The 15,137-nt window shown below is 48.2% G+C and overlaps 1 protein-coding gene and 1 long non-coding RNA gene across 2 annotated transcripts in view; one reads left to right on the top strand and one right to left on the bottom strand.

Annotated features, from left to right (window-relative positions):
• The window catches only part of HTRA1 (HtrA serine peptidase 1), a 33,492-nt gene extending 20,395 nt beyond the window's left edge, over positions 1-13,097 (bottom strand). Inside the window, exon 1 of the mRNA XM_036386139.2 lies at positions 12,629-13,097. Coding sequence (XP_036242032.2) covers positions 12,629-13,082 — 454 coding nt within the window. The 5' untranslated portion in view covers positions 13,083-13,097. The remainder of the gene's footprint in view (positions 1-12,628) is intronic.
• Positions 13,098-13,940: 843 nt separating this feature from the next.
• LOC118688494 (uncharacterized) lies at positions 13,941-14,776 on the top strand. Its single transcript, XR_004980474.2, has 2 exons — positions 13,941-14,140; positions 14,543-14,776. It is a non-coding gene; the product is annotated as an uncharacterized LOC118688494 (long non-coding RNA).
• The last annotated feature ends 361 nt before the right edge of the window (positions 14,777-15,137 follow it).

Here is a 15,137-nt window from a genome sequence, read left to right as displayed (position 1 = left end):
CTGTAGACATCCAAAGGTCACATCCTGCCCTTGGGAAAAGAAAAAAAAAAGCTCCACGGATGAGGGAACTACACAGGCAAAGCAGAGTTTTTGTTGTTTGTTTTTTTCATGCCTTCAATCTTTTTTGCTTTTAGCTATTGAAGAAGAAAAAGGATGCCCAGGCTGTACATGGTGAGACTGCTAATACCTCATCTCAGAGCTGCCTTCCCTTGAAACTGGAGCCTACAAAAGCCAGGATTTCAGAGGCAGCAGTATTTTGTCCATGATCCACCCCCTCATGCAGTCCCAAACTAAACTGCAGAGTGAAAAAAAAAAAGTTCAGAATTTCCTACTTTTGAAAAAGTTAGATAATAAATTCTAATTCATGGCATACTGACCCAAAAAGCTCCCAGCAGCTGGCCACGCCTGCCTATTGCTTATGTATTAGGAATTCCTGCATTGTGTAACACAGTTTTGCAACTGCTCTTGAACCACTGCCCATTTAAATGGAAAACATACCTTTTTAAAGCAAAAAAACAACAATCAAAGCACTGATCTTGATGGATTCATCGATGAATGTTAACAAAAAAAAATCCTGTAAACTGGTCTTTACCATCAACATAAAACCTGAAGGCTGTAATAAAAGTATTGATACATTGAAAAATTCTTTTATCACTGAGATTAAGAATAATGGAGGGCAAAAAAAAAAAAGCTGATTTTTCTTTGGGATTACTGAGCTGCACATGGGGAGCTGAGAGCTGCACTGATCTTTCCTACAAGAAACCACCTCTGTGTGTGAAATGTTGCCTAACATTTGAACCCAGGCACAAAGGACCACGTGGAAGCTTAAATGGCCATAAAAACACCAGCATTACAAATTTAATATGGGCAGATGCTCATTCCTCAACTACCACAGGGCAGTTTCCAGCAGTGAAACTGAGAACTTCACCAGGTATACTTTCTTCTTCCTTCTGACACATCTATTTTCCAGCTGTAGCAATAGCTCAGGGCCTGTTGGTAACAAATTTATGTTTTTTGTTTCGGTTTGGGGGAGATTTTTTTTTTTGTGGGGGTGGTGTTGTTTTGGTTTGCTTCTAAATCATTGAGAGTTGGGCTTGAATAAAGCTCAAGTTCTTAAATACCTTCAGGCTCTGATGTTCAAATCTTCCCAGACTGCTCCTCTTTCTATTTATATGCTGTGATTATTGTGTTTTGTAATGTTTTTTACTGAACTATTGCACAATGCCCTAAAATGCCCACGAGCACGGCTAAGAAACCTTTATTAATTGCATTATAAAGATGATTGTTGGGAATTCAGTTAATGACAAAAAAAAAAAAAACCAAACCAAAATATAAATAGGTTATAGCATGAAAAATTCCCAAGGCAACTAAATTCTTCAAGGACTTCAAAGGTGTGCTGGCTGCCAGTCCTGAAATGAGAAGGCAAATCTCTGCCAACTGGCATTAGCAGGGCTAATAATCAGTAAACAGACTGCTAGGAGAGCAAGACAGAGTACCAAGCCATGAAAAAAAGCACACCCAGCTGTAAACAACTGAAGTAATTTGGTTTCATAAAGAGGAGCCAAAAAGCAAATTAAGATCTGTGTTCTGGTTAGGTCATTACTCAAAGTGGCATCGATGCAATGATGCTCACAGCTCACACATGCTGCTTTTGGTGGTTATTTTGAGCTGAACTGAGGAGATGCTTTGGAGATAGAAATCTCACCAAAGTGACCTCTCCCCTTCTGCTGGGAGGGCTGTCTGCTGCTCTGGAAGGGCTGCTCTTGGCAGAGAGAAGGGAGCAGGTCTTCAAACAAAGCTTTGGGCACATCTCAGTCAGACATGGGGCTTTTCCCCACTCAGTTTTCACCCCTTTTCCCTTTTCAAAAAGGGGGTTCAGCTTTCCTTCCCAGTGACTGAGGTGAGGAGCAAAATAATTGTCCCATTTAACAGGATTTTTTTGTCTTAGACATGGTGAAAGGGAAAAAAAGGCACATCCCAGGAATTCTGTGCCACCCTCACTGAAGGGCTGCAGTTCCTGGGATAACTAAAGATATTAAACTGCCCAGGCTGCTGAAAATAGGTGAGATGATTTTCTCCTGCACTCACCACTTGTTTAGACACACACAGGGGTTTGAAAGGATGGCTTGGGATTCTCTGCAGAACGAAACCAAAAGAGCTGCAGCACTCACGAAACCTCCGGGCTGCCAGAACCGGTGACTACTGACACAAACCACAAACCAAGTTTTGTTTGGAGAACTTCCACCCTTCCCAAATAAAACTCCAGCCTCTGGTGTTTGTACAAACTTCCATTCATGCCATAAAAACCTCCAAACCTCTGACAAGGGAGACAAAAAAACTCCAGCAAAAGTGCTCAGCTCACCGAAAGCAGGGGGATCAGCAAGCCCTGCTGGAGAGAGACAAGGGAAAAAGTGTGGGAATCTGCTGCCACACTTTCTTTTTTTAAATTACAGAAAGCTGCAAGCCTAAATATTCCACTTCCTATTCAAGGATAAGTTGTGTAATTCACCAAAAAAAGGGTATTACGCAATGAAAACACTAAGAAAATAAGGAACAACACTCGACGTGTCACAGGCAATTTGCTCAAGAGCAACTCTTAGGTCATTGGAGGGAATTTTGAGAGGTCTAAACCACAGCACCTTGTTAACACAGATGCTATTGCATCAGTTATTTTTCCCCTGTATAATCCATGCAGAAGCTCAAGACACCTCACAGATTTCTGGGAGGAAAGTCTGCATTACTGTGACTTCCCTAAAAGCAAAAATACTTTCATAGCCCTAAATAATCGTAAAATAAAATGCTTGAAATCTCTCCAAACAGTAAACTGCACAAATCTGGTCTTCATTTAAAATATTTCCTGCAGCAAGAACCACTGCAAGATTAAAGTGAGGACTTTAAGTGAAATTGCTATTTGGCATAAATGCACACGTGCAAAGGGAAACTAAAGTCCATTTTCATCACCATAATATTTAGATGATCAATTCTTTCTTGGCAGTGTTCAACAAGGACTTTGTGTTTTCCCTGCTAATCCAAAAGTAGGAACTCATTCATTTTAATCACTGATTTTAAACAAACCCAAAAGAACTGCCAAGCTAAACAAAACAGGGAATCTACACAAAGTTCATAGAGCAGAGCAGCTCCCAAATTAATGGTAACACAGGACAGATTTCAGAGCAATGTGTGGTCACTCATAGAACAAAAGAACGTTTGAGTAACAAAAGAAAGGTGAAAAACTTCATGTTTTAATTGATATTCTACTCATTCACTACTGGCCACAAATTAATGCTTGCCCTGAGAAGAGCTTGGAAGGGAAAGGTATTGAGAATCCAGTTGTAGGAATAAGTAAAAGCAGATGTTGGCAACACAAGAATGTTACCAATATCTGATGTCCCATCCCTGGAAGTGTCCAAGAACAGGTTGAACAGGACTTGGAGCATCCTGGGACAGTGGGAGGTGTCCCTGCCCATGGCAGGGGATGGAATGAGATCAGCTTTAAGGTCCCTTCCAAGCCAGGCCACTCTGTGATAGTAAGAATTATCAAGTTATACGGAGAGAATGACAAAAAGAGTTCTTGTGTATTCATAAAGCAACAAGAAAAAGGATTTGAAGATAATGAAATTGCAAAGCAGAGCCTTTAGAGAACTTTGGTCCAACATCTTTAGCCCAGCTTCTTTCTTAGTGGGAATCAGACCTCTTTGCCATCCAGTACCAAGGCTGTTCAGGATGTTCTTGCCACTGAAAATGGTCAATGGGCAAATTCCTCATGTAACATGCCCACAGCTTCCTTCTAGGAAGTTCCTATATAATTTAACACTTTCATTTTTAACCAAACAGGAACTTTTCCTACCACTTATCTACAAGGCAGAGTAAGTGGGAAGTTAATCAGATACAGAATATCTTTGTTAGAGCTCAGCTGCTGAATTACTGTAGATCACAGGATTGGAAGGTTCTGCAGAGAAGGAATGCCCTGGATGGGTGCATCCTGGTCCAAGCTGTGTTACTCAGTCTCCATGCAACTTGTAAAAAGCAATTTGTGCTTTAGTGTCTTAGATTTAGCTCTAAAATGGGCATAACCCTATTTTATCTGATTGGAACAGTCTCAGCCCTTAGCAACCCTTGCAGAACCTCACAGGGAGAAAATATGTATATAAAAACTCTCAGGAATGCCAGAAATTCCTTTATAAACCAAGTGCACTGGCTTGAGTGCAAAACAGGCTCACAGTTATAGCAGCAAGGAGCAAAAACCACCAGACTTTTGAGCTGATGAGGCTCAAAGGCAACTGGGTGTCAGGCAGGAATCCAGAGAGGAGAGACAGCTCCATCTAAAACAACAGGAAACTGCAATTCCTTCTGTCAACAGCAGTGGTGAGGTGGGAGGAAACCCAGCTTGGGCATAAACAGCAGCCTGAGGAAGGGAAGGAAAAAGGAGAAGGGAAAGGAAAAAGGGAAGAGGGAAAAGGGAAAGGGGAAAGGGAAAAGGGAAAAGGGAAAAGGGAAAAGGGAAAAGGGAAAAGGGAAAAGGGAAAAGGGAAAAGGGAAAAGGGAAAAGGGAAAAGGGAAAAGGGAAAAGGGAAAAGGAAAGGGGAAAGGGAAGGGAAGGGAAGGGAAGGGAAGGGAAGGGAAGGGAAGGGAAGGGAAGGGAAGGGAAGGGAAGGGAAGGGAAGGGAAGGGAAGGGAAGGGAAGGGAAGGGAAGGGAAGGGAAGGGAAGGGAAGGGAAGGGAAGGGAAGGGAAGGGAAGGGAAGGGAAGGGAAGGGAAGGGAAGGGAAGGGAAGGGAAGGGAAGGGAAGGGAAGGGAAGGGAAGGGAAGGGAAGGGAAGGGAAGGGAAGGGAAGGGAAGGGAAGGGAAGGGAAGGGAGCAGGAGCACACCGTTCCTGCAGCGGCATTGCCATATTAACACAATGCTGAGGGGGCCTCAGCCAGGATGACCCATTAATTAATTAATTAATCCCAATTAATTGGGAGCCAGCAGCCCTCTGACAATGGCACAGAGCTCTGGTGGCCGTGCCAGCAGTGCCCTGCACAGGCAGCAGGAGCAGCATGAGCAGGGAGATGCTCAGGCACACGGAATGGAGGTGAAGAACAACTCAGAGCAAGGGCAAAGAGTGCTGAGCTGGAAAACATCATTAAAAAAATGTCATTCCAGCAGCCCTGTCTGAGCTGGAAGCACTAAGAAATGTAAGTCAGGTAGTTATGGAAAAGAGTCTGCCTCATTTCCTGCAGAGAGAGGAACAGAGTATTTCAGCCAACAGGTTAAAGGAGACAATTCTCTTCTCTGCAGAAGGCTGAAAATACAACAGATGAGTCAGGAATAATTCCTCCTCTCCTTTTTTTTCAGCCCTGCTCAGTTTGTGTCCCTTCCAAGTTGGGTCATCACCCTGTTTTACCTCCCAGCTCCAACTGGCTACAGGCAGAGAACCAGCAAAATAACCTCAAAACTCCCATTAAGTACCAACGACGTGGTAATTCCTATATCCCACATGTAACCAGCGGCTGCCTGATCTTGAGAGTTCCTTCTGAAATTATAAACCCGTTAAGATCTCGTTTTAAGTATGTGAGAAACTTTCACACTGCATCTTCAGAAGAAATCCCTGCTTAAGAGGCACTTAGCTTCAACTTCCAGGAAGCCTGGTATGAAGACACCAGGGAATAAAAACAAGTTCTTGTTTTCATGCTTCTTAAACTTCTCTCTGGCCTAAAAAAAAAAAAAAACTCTTAAGGGGAAAGCCTATAAAAAGCTTCCTAAGATGCTGCTTTTCTGCAGCTGGAGGAGGCATTGATTTCACCACTTTGCTGTGGCAGGACCTAGGAGAGACATGGAGCTGATACAAATATGGGTCAAATCTATAGGAAAAAATAGATAGAAAACCCTCAGAACAGTAATAAAACAGACAGCACTCCTTACTCTGGGGTGTTGTAACTGCACAGTACTTGATCCCAGCATAATTACATTGCAAAAGCCTCAATAGCCTGAAAAATCTGTCAGCCTTTGGCAGTATTTTCTACATCTGTCTCAAGAATCACTCCAAGACCACCCAGATTTGTTCTAATGTGGACATCAGAAATCAGTGAGTGGCTGGGAAATGAAGCTGGAGTGATGTGGATGCTCCTTGTGCCACCCTACCTGGGGACCTGCAGTGAGGGGGTGGCACTGCCACTGGTGAGGCAGCCCCTGTCACACAGCCCTGCTGCTCCTGCAGCCCCTAATGAAGGGTTTATTGCACAGCAGGTCTCCATTTCCCTCTCTCAAATATGCATTTTTCAAAGATATTTAGCGTCCTGATTATTATATTCACTGCTCCCCTATCAACAGCAGCTATTTGAATATTAATATACTTATCCCCACACCTATCCTGCTTTATTTTATGGACCATCTGAGTACTTTTCATATTTATAGGTGGCTTCTGCTTGCCCACTTTCAGTGCCTGAATACAAAAGAAAATAAGGGTTAGACAAGCTTTACCTTCATAGATTGAGGTCTACACAGAGATAGAGAAAGGGCAGACACTCCAAACAGCGCCTGTGCTGTCCTGGAAAAAGGAATGAATCATCCCTTCACCACCACTAATGTTGAAGCATGAGATTCCTGGGGGGTTGTGTTTATTTTGGGGGTGGGATGGTGGGAGGGGACAGACTTGTTTGGGTTTCTCTTCCTTCCCAGTGCTTGGTGCACCCACTCCTTCCCTCCTCCAAGAGGGCCCTCTGCAGATGCAGATCGACAGATCATCGATGCTGTTGGCAGGGCAAAGCCAAAACTGCAGCCTGAGAGTTTGAGAAATAGAGTAATGGAAAAGAAAAGTAATGGAAAATGGAGCAGCAATGCTGGCAAGGTGCAGAAAGCTGAGCAGGGACTCATGGAAGCTCAGCTTGCTCTCAGCTCTGCTGCTGGCTGACCTTGAGCAAAGCTCTTTATCTTTCCCTGCCCTAGATTCACTATCTGTGAAACAGGGCAATGACAGTGGCCTCTGGAAAAATATTGAGAGCTCCCCTTAATGTTATCCTCTGTTACAGAAAATATTTCAAATTTTAGACCACTGGGTAACTTCTGTGCATGGCTGCCAGATTTACTAAGCATTATTTTATCCTTTAGTTGTCTGGCAACACAAATCCCTGTGCTACCAGAAACATTTCAAGCACCATAGCTCAGTCTCACTGGGGTTTCCAGCAGCAGTTCTGCAAAAGGGGATGTAGGAATTATTCACTGCACATCCCTCTCCCATGCCTCACCAAAAAAAAGACTTTACAACAGCAAGGAGATGGAAAGACTGAGAAACCCTGATGGGGAAAAAGTGACAGAGACAAGAATGAGGTTTGGTTAGCCAATACCACACAGAGTTCTAATGCCACTGCTTGCAGTGACAGGGCCAGGTACCAGCCTGCAGGAAAGGCAGAGGAAAATGCATTTGCTCACACATGGAACACATATTTGCTTTGTTTTCCCACTTTTTTCCTCCAGAAACAAGCTCCTGGCAGAGCACTTGTAACAAATTGCACAAGCCAGCTGACCTCCAACCTTGTGCTTCCCCTTATCAGGGCACCAGGGAGCCTGATATTAACCCAGAAATTCAAGAGCTGCTCTGTCTGTCTGCATAATTCACCTCCACTTGCTAAAATGGGGTAGCAAAGATCTCCTCAGTTCATTAAACTCTAAAATAACTACTCACCTGTGTCCTGTCTCACAAGCTTAAGCTATTATAACTCCCCTGTTACCTACAGATATAAGGTCAACATCCATTAGTAAAAGAACAATTATTTTACAGCCCTTTGAGACAAGGGAGTGGAGGCTTATTTTTTAGTTATATTCTTCTCTTTGAAGCAGGATAAATAATTTGGGAATTACAATGACCTGCATCCAGAAGGCAAAATAAAGTCTTTTATTCTACATCCTGAACACAGCCTCCAAAATAATGTCAGGTATTCACTTGGGCCCAGCTACAAAGGCAGTGGGACTCAGTGCCAAGTCCAGCCAGGGATCCTGGAGGCCCCAGCAGCTCCTGGGAGCGAGGAATGGCTGCATTTATTACAGCACAAGTTCCACAGAACCCCAGTTTCTATTTCTGACGTTGCTTCCTTTCACTCCAAGCACACGTAAATTCACATTTGAAAAATATTTTCCAGCTTCTCCTATTTCTTGGACGGCAGAGCCCGAGAGCTGCTCAGGATCTGCTGCCTCCCTCACACCCTAGCAACACTCCTGCTGCTTACTCATGGCCTCAAGTATTCCTGCCCAGTCCACAGGTACCTTTACATTTCAAAGCCCAGAAGATGAAAGGATTGAATCTTTCCTTGTTCCAAATCTGTGTTTACTGACTTGACTGTTTGAAGTCTGGAGACTGCAAAATTACTGCCTGCTCCCCAGGAAGGCAATCTGGATGTGCAGAGGAGAAAAGGTGAGCTGCTTCTGACAAACCACTTCTTACAGTTGCCTCCTCTCCGAGCTGAATACTTGGCTTTGGAAAAGCTTTTTAATCCCACACTTGGGAATTGGTTCTCTTCTGGAAAGATGTTGCTATTTATTTCCACTGCCTTCAGCTGCCTCTTCATTCCCTCCCTCCTTCCCTCCCTTCTCCTGCTGCTGCAAAATAGACTGAGGAGAAGTTGGAAAAGAATGGTGTTCAGACCACCCAAACAGCAGCTGAGGGAGGAGATGACATTTAGCAGCACTGGAATGGCCATTTGTGCGCTCAGACCCCAAAATCCTGCTCCTCCTGGGTCATTTTTAATAGACTTGGCACGTGCCAAGTAACCTGCCAAAGTCTCCCAACACTTCTTCAGCACACAAATAACAATAATAAAACCACCACCCTGCGCCTGTTATTATCTTCAGGGAAGCAGCTGAAAGCCTTGTTCATAACAACAGTACCAGCTTCCCTCTTGATAAATATCTGGCAGGGCTCCCGACCTTCACAGGTTTCCCAGCTGAGTTTCTCTCCCTGCCCTGGTTATCCACCCCTTCCTGCCAGGCTGAGCAGTGCCAGGCACAGGGATTCAGGCACAGGGATTCAGGCACAGGGATTCAGGCAGGTCCCTCTCCTGCCCATCCCCTGTGCCCTCAGCTCACTCTTAGGCTGCTCTAGAAGGACTCAGTTAATGACAAATGGGTTGTTGACCACAGAGGTCCTTTTCTCCTGCCAGATAATGACACTGAGACACTTGGATGCCTGGTGCATTTCAAAACACAAAGTCAGGCACTTTGCAAGAAACTGAGTGATTTAATTTTTTTTTTTTTTGCTTTCCCTTCAGCTGTCTGTAGAATGTGAAATCAGGTGATGGAGTAGCAAAGCCTGTATCTCAGTGGTAGACAGCTTTCTAGACTGAGCAACCCCTCACCTCTGCCTTCTCCCCAGGCAGTCCAGCTGCAATGTCCTGCTTAATGCAAGCCATGAGAGCTCCCATCAAACCCCAGATGTGACATCATGGTGAGAGCACGCCTGGGGCAGATGTCAGAGCCACCTGTGACAGATGCCAGCGAGCTGAGGGCTGCTGAGCTCACTGAGATACCACATTAGACATGGCAAACCAAATGAAAATATGAAAACATATAAAACCAGGCAGAAAGTAGTTAGAAATGGAGAGCAACCACAAGGAATGTTCTCCTTCCTTGGGTTAATGAGGAAAGGACAAATCCAGGTTAGTTTCTATTTTACAGTGTGGAGAGGAGGGCACACTGTCCCAAAACGCCTGCCAGCACTTGTGGGAAAAACGAGGAAGGGAATAAAGCCTGGTTGAAGTTGTGTGCTGAGCCCTCTTCCCTTGGTCAGCAGGAGGGATTTAAGGCCACCAAAAAATATTTGCAGAAGAAAAAGAAAACATCCTCCCAGCATGCTGAACCTCACCACTGAACATCGAGGTCTCGTGGCAGTGACCTCGCTCCTGGGCGTGGGATGCTCTGACAACAGCCACAGCTTCTGCCCAGGGGACATTCACCTCTCTCTGTGCCTCTGTGTTTGGTATCAGCACACACAGAGCTGCAGCAGCACGGGCTCTGCAGCCTGAGCATCCTCTGATGGAGAGGGAATTTTGTATTTTGTATTTGGTATCAGCACACACAGAGCTGCAGCAGCACGGGCTCTGCAGCCTGAGCATCCTCTGATGGAGAGGGAATTTTGTATTTTGTATTTGGTATCAGCACACACAGAGCTGCAGCAGCACGGGCTCTGCAGGCTGAGCATCCTCTGATGGAGAGGGAATTTTGTATTTTGTATTTGGTATCAGCACACACAGAGCTGCAGCAGCATGGGCTCTGCAGCCTGAGCATCCTCTGATGGAAAGGGAATTTTGTATTTTGTATTTGGTATCAGCACACACAGAGCTGCAGCAGCACGGGCTCTGCAGCCTGAGCATCCTCTGATGGAGAGGGAAGATTTCTTTAGTGGCAGCTGCAGCTCAGGAGCCCTGCCCAGGCTGGGGCACAGCAGGAGGGGTGGCACTGGTTATGCTGCCACAGCACAGCTGGACACTGCTGGGAAGGGCTGGAGTTTTTTAAGGCTCATTTTGCATAGGGAATCATCCCCCTTCTGCACACAGGCCCACAGCAACCTGCTCCTGCCTCTACTGCTTCCCTCTAAACACTGCTGGTATTTGAAGAGATTCCCTGGGAATCACGGATCAGCACTGGAAGCAGACTGTAGGAGATGAAAATTGAAAATGACAGAAGTTTTACTTTATTTTAAGCAATATACACAGCACTGTACTTGACCAGCTACTGAAATAGTGTGAAGTTTAAAAACAACAACAAAAAGCCCTTTCCAAACACTTTCTCTATGTTCCCATTCCTTTGCTTCCCAAGGCTGTTGCATCGTATTGACCGAATTATTTACGTGGGTGTGTTACTATGAAAAAAATGGCTTGAGATAACTCAGTCTTTAGGTAGAAAAAGCACTCCTGATGATGAACTCAAAATAAAATTAAAAATTAAGTACATTAAGGAGCCAAACATTAGGTAATGCTTTTTCAAAACATCAATTCAAGCACTTTACAGCCGACTCTCCATCCCTTTTTATCTCAGGTTCTCTACATACGAAAAAAAAGCTTTGCTGGTAGCAATGTTTGCTCTCATCCAGGGATAGACATGTGCTGCTGGTTGGCTTCTCCAGCACTTTCTTTTTGTTCCAGAGGTGCAACAGGGCAAAATGATTGTCTGGAATTGCTCCTGATGGATCCACAACAGCAGAGCTTTCCCAGACAGGGACTCTGTGCAGCCCGTGCATTTTCTGTACCCCCCACCAGAGGCACGTATTGCTCCCAGCTCAAACACAGCCCCAATTCTGCAAACGTTCAGCAGAAAAGGCTGAGAAAACAATATTGGTTTCATGAATCGAGAATAAAAATCACAAGGCATTGTCTTACACTGGGCATCAGGAAACTGTGGGGTGAAAAGTTTGATTGTCTCCAGCGACAGCAAATGCCAGCAACGTGCCACAACACAGCTCTGACACCGAGGGGACAACCAGGGGTACAAAAAATTGATTGTGTTGACACCAGAGCTGTGAGCCTGATCTGTAGGCTGAACACACAGCCTCTATACCTCAGGATGTTTTTCTCTTGAAGAGATGATGGCCAAGTGCAGAAAAAGATGCGTTTGAAAGAAAAGGACGTCCAGAAATTATACGACTTATACCAAAATAATTAATCCTCGCTAAAACAGCGCTGACTTACTGAAAAGCGACTACTACCCTAGAAATAAAGGCTTAATTCATGCTAATTTTTACACGTTACTCCCTAATGGTGCTGAACGGCTTGGAAGAGATACAGAGCCTCGGCTTAGGGTGTTTAATCCAGCCCGTAATAGGGGCTGCATCTTGTGACGATCATCCCCTGCTTATCCCAGCTCGGCTTTGCCCCGCTCGGTGTCACATCCTGCACCCACCGCTCCTGCCGCACCGAACACTTCTCCGGGCTGCTCCGACACCGTTTCCTAACCCGGCAATGCCTCTTTACACCGTTTACAAATAATTTGTATCCGTCCTGCACTGAGTACTCACTCACATTACATTGGGTCTGACTACTAAAGAATGCTGAAGGAGAAACGCCACGCGTTGTTACTTATCGGCGTCCATCTCCATCCTCAAAAAACCCAACAAAAACAAACACAAAACTCTAGGCTGAGCTTAACACGCTGTTAACAGGTTTCTCCCTTTCCAGCAAGTCTTTTATTAATCAGAGCGCGTCTGCTAAGCCGGGCCAAGGCAGGCAGCAGCCTGCTCTGCCCACCCCTTTGCTCCATCACATCCGAGCGGCTCCTGCATTCCTGCCTTTATTCCCCGGGGCATTTCCCTGTGACAAAGCGCCGGGACGGGAGCGCGCTCGACTATTCCTCCGAACTTTGCTGGGCTCCGCTGCTCAGGCTTTGCACCAGTTTCCCCCAGTTTCGGGCCGGGCATCACCCCTCGGGGTGGGAGACAAGTTTAAATCGGGTACGGTGTTTTTCACACCCCTGCACTTGGCAGCCGCTGCCAAACCGGTGTCTCGCTGAGCTGGAGCGGCCGGGCTGAGCCGCGGCCGAGCCCCATCTCCGGCTCCTCCTGGGGAACCGCATCCCGGCCGGGCATGAGGATGCCGGGGCCGAACCTCCGCGCATCCCCCGCACTCCGGGTCATCCCCCGCGCATCCCCCCGCGCATCCTCACCCTGCCCGCAGGCTCCGCGCTGGATGGCGATGATGGGCGGCTGCCGGAGGCGCTCCGCCCGGCGGCTGGCGGCCCGCAGCTGGCAGTGGCTGGCGTAGGTGACCGCATCGCTGCCGCACACGGGCTCGCTGCTGGTGCACTGGCAGCGCCCCGCGGCCGCCCGCTTGCGCACGGTGGCCGAGGCGGGCACGGCTCCGGGCGGCAGCACGCACTGCAGCCCCTCTCCGCAGGGCGGCCCCGCGCCCCCGCACGCCTCGCCCTCCTCGGCCCCGCACACGCGGCAGCAGCCGCAGGCGTCGGGCACGGGCCCGCCGGGACAGGCTGCGGGCAGCGCCGGGCAGCGAGAGCGATCGCAGCGCTCGGGGCAGGCGGGCGGCACCGCGGCCAGCAGCGACGGCAGCGCCGAGGGCAGCAGGGCCGCCAGCAGCAGCGTCCAGCCCCGCAGCAGCGGCATCGCGGCGGCTCCGGGGCGGCGAGCGCGGTGAGAGCGCCGGGGGCCGGGCGGCCGCTTTAAGGGAGAGGCGGCGGGGCGGGACCGGACCGCGGCACGGCCCCCCCCGGGATGGGACACCCCCACACCGCCCCCCCGGGACAGCGACATCCCTCGGGACAACGACAGCCCCCCGGGACAACGACACCCCCCCGGGACAACGACAGCCCCCCGGGACAGACACACCACCCCGGGACAGAGACACCACCCCGGGACAGAGATATCCCCCCGGGACAGCGACAGCCCCCCGGGACAGACACACCACCCCGGGACAGAGACACCACCCCGGGACAACGACAGCCCCCCGAGACAGCGACAGCCCCCCGGGACAGCGATATCCCCCCGGGACAGAGACAGCCCCCCGGGACAGCGACACTCCGAGGGGAAAAACTACCCACAGTGGGAAAGCTGGAGGTTCTGTCATCCTCTCTCCATGGAAGGTTGTGTCTCTTTGTATCTCTACCTTTAATAGTGGTTGTTCTAGAGAGGAAAGGCGTAGAATTGTTTTTTTTTTAACATGTCAGACAGCGACATCCCCCTCGGGACAGAGACATCACCCCCGGGACAGCGACACCTCCTCCCGGGACAGAGAGATCCCCCCGGGACAGAGAGATCCCCCCGGGACAGAGAGATCCTCCCGGGACAGAGAGATCCCCCCGGGACAAAGAGATCCCCCCGGGACAGAGAGATCCCCCCGGGACAGAGACATCCCCCGGGACAGAGAGATCCCCCCGGGACAAAGAGATCCCCCCGGGACAGAGAGATCCTCCCGGGACAGAGAGATCCCCCCCCCCCGGGACAGAGGGATCCCCCCCCGGGACAGAGAGATCTCCCCGGGACAGAGACATCCCCCCGGGACAGCCGGAGGTCCGGCGCTGCGGGGAATCTCGGCGGTGAAAGCACCGAAATCGCGGCCGGCAATGATGAAGATCGGGGGAAAGGCTGATAAGGCGCTCCTGTGAAGCAGGGGAGGGGGATGTGAACGCTTCCCCACCTCGGGAATTACAGGAAAACAATCCGAAGTAAGCGCCGATAAAGCTTCCGGCTGATAAGGGGATGGGGGGAGCGCGGGGTCGGTGGAAGGAGTGAAGGGATGAATCCATTCTATGGAAATGTACGCAAATATCAGGTAGTTTATAGCAATATCAACTCCTCGCCGGGAATGGCCGGTATTCCCGTGAGACCCCCGGCTGGGAAGGGCGCGGGAGGCGCTGGCCGGTACCCCAGGCATGGGAGGAAGGCATGGGAGGAAGGCATGGGAGGAAGGATGCTCCCGAGCCTTCTGCTCGGCCCCGCGCTTCGCCCGACACGCTCAGAGCCGCAGGACGAGGGGGATACCAGCAATTAGCAGAAGGTTAATCAACCGAAATAATAATAGGGGAAAAAAAAAAGAAAAAGAAAAAAGGAGTTTTCCACTATCTCAGGCAGGCTGATCCCATTCATCCGGCAGCTGGGCACCGGCCAGAACCTATGGACAGCGGCCTCTCTGCCATCTGCTCTTCGGGCACATACAAGGAGGTTTAATTACAACCAAGTGCCCTCCGAGGGACAGGGCATCCCTGCCAAAGCTGAGAGGGAGCGGTTTAACAGAGCTGGAAATTAAGCAAAGCCAATTTTTTTTTTTTTTTAATTACAAGCCGATTAAACTTTTGAACTGACTCTCAGTCTATAATTATTTCAGTGTACCTTTATCAGGCGCCGATAATCAAGCAGCTAATGAACTTTACAACCCATTAGGTGAGAGGAAATGCTGTTAACTGTTCGATGAGCTGCAACCAAGGAGTTGAACTTGTCAGCAACTACATTAACACAACATATTTCAAAATATTTTCTCCTAAGAAAAATTCAGCAACGACCCATTTGAGCTTTGCAAGCACCAGAATTCCAGTTGTTCCAGGAAACACCATAAAAACTTGTGCAAAACTTATTAAACTCTTGGTTAGTACCTGAAGCTTGGAAACCAAGTATATTCCAGAGTTCCCAGTTAAAATTCCAGTGTGAACTCTTTATATCTGCAGT

Source organism: Molothrus ater, chromosome 8, assembly GCF_012460135.2.
Source record: "Molothrus ater isolate BHLD 08-10-18 breed brown headed cowbird chromosome 8, BPBGC_Mater_1.1, whole genome shotgun sequence".
NCBI classification, from domain to species: domain Eukaryota; kingdom Metazoa; phylum Chordata; class Aves; order Passeriformes; family Icteridae; genus Molothrus; species Molothrus ater.
Note: the sequence above shows the minus strand (reverse complement) of the source record. Positions and strands in the feature narration are given on the sequence as shown.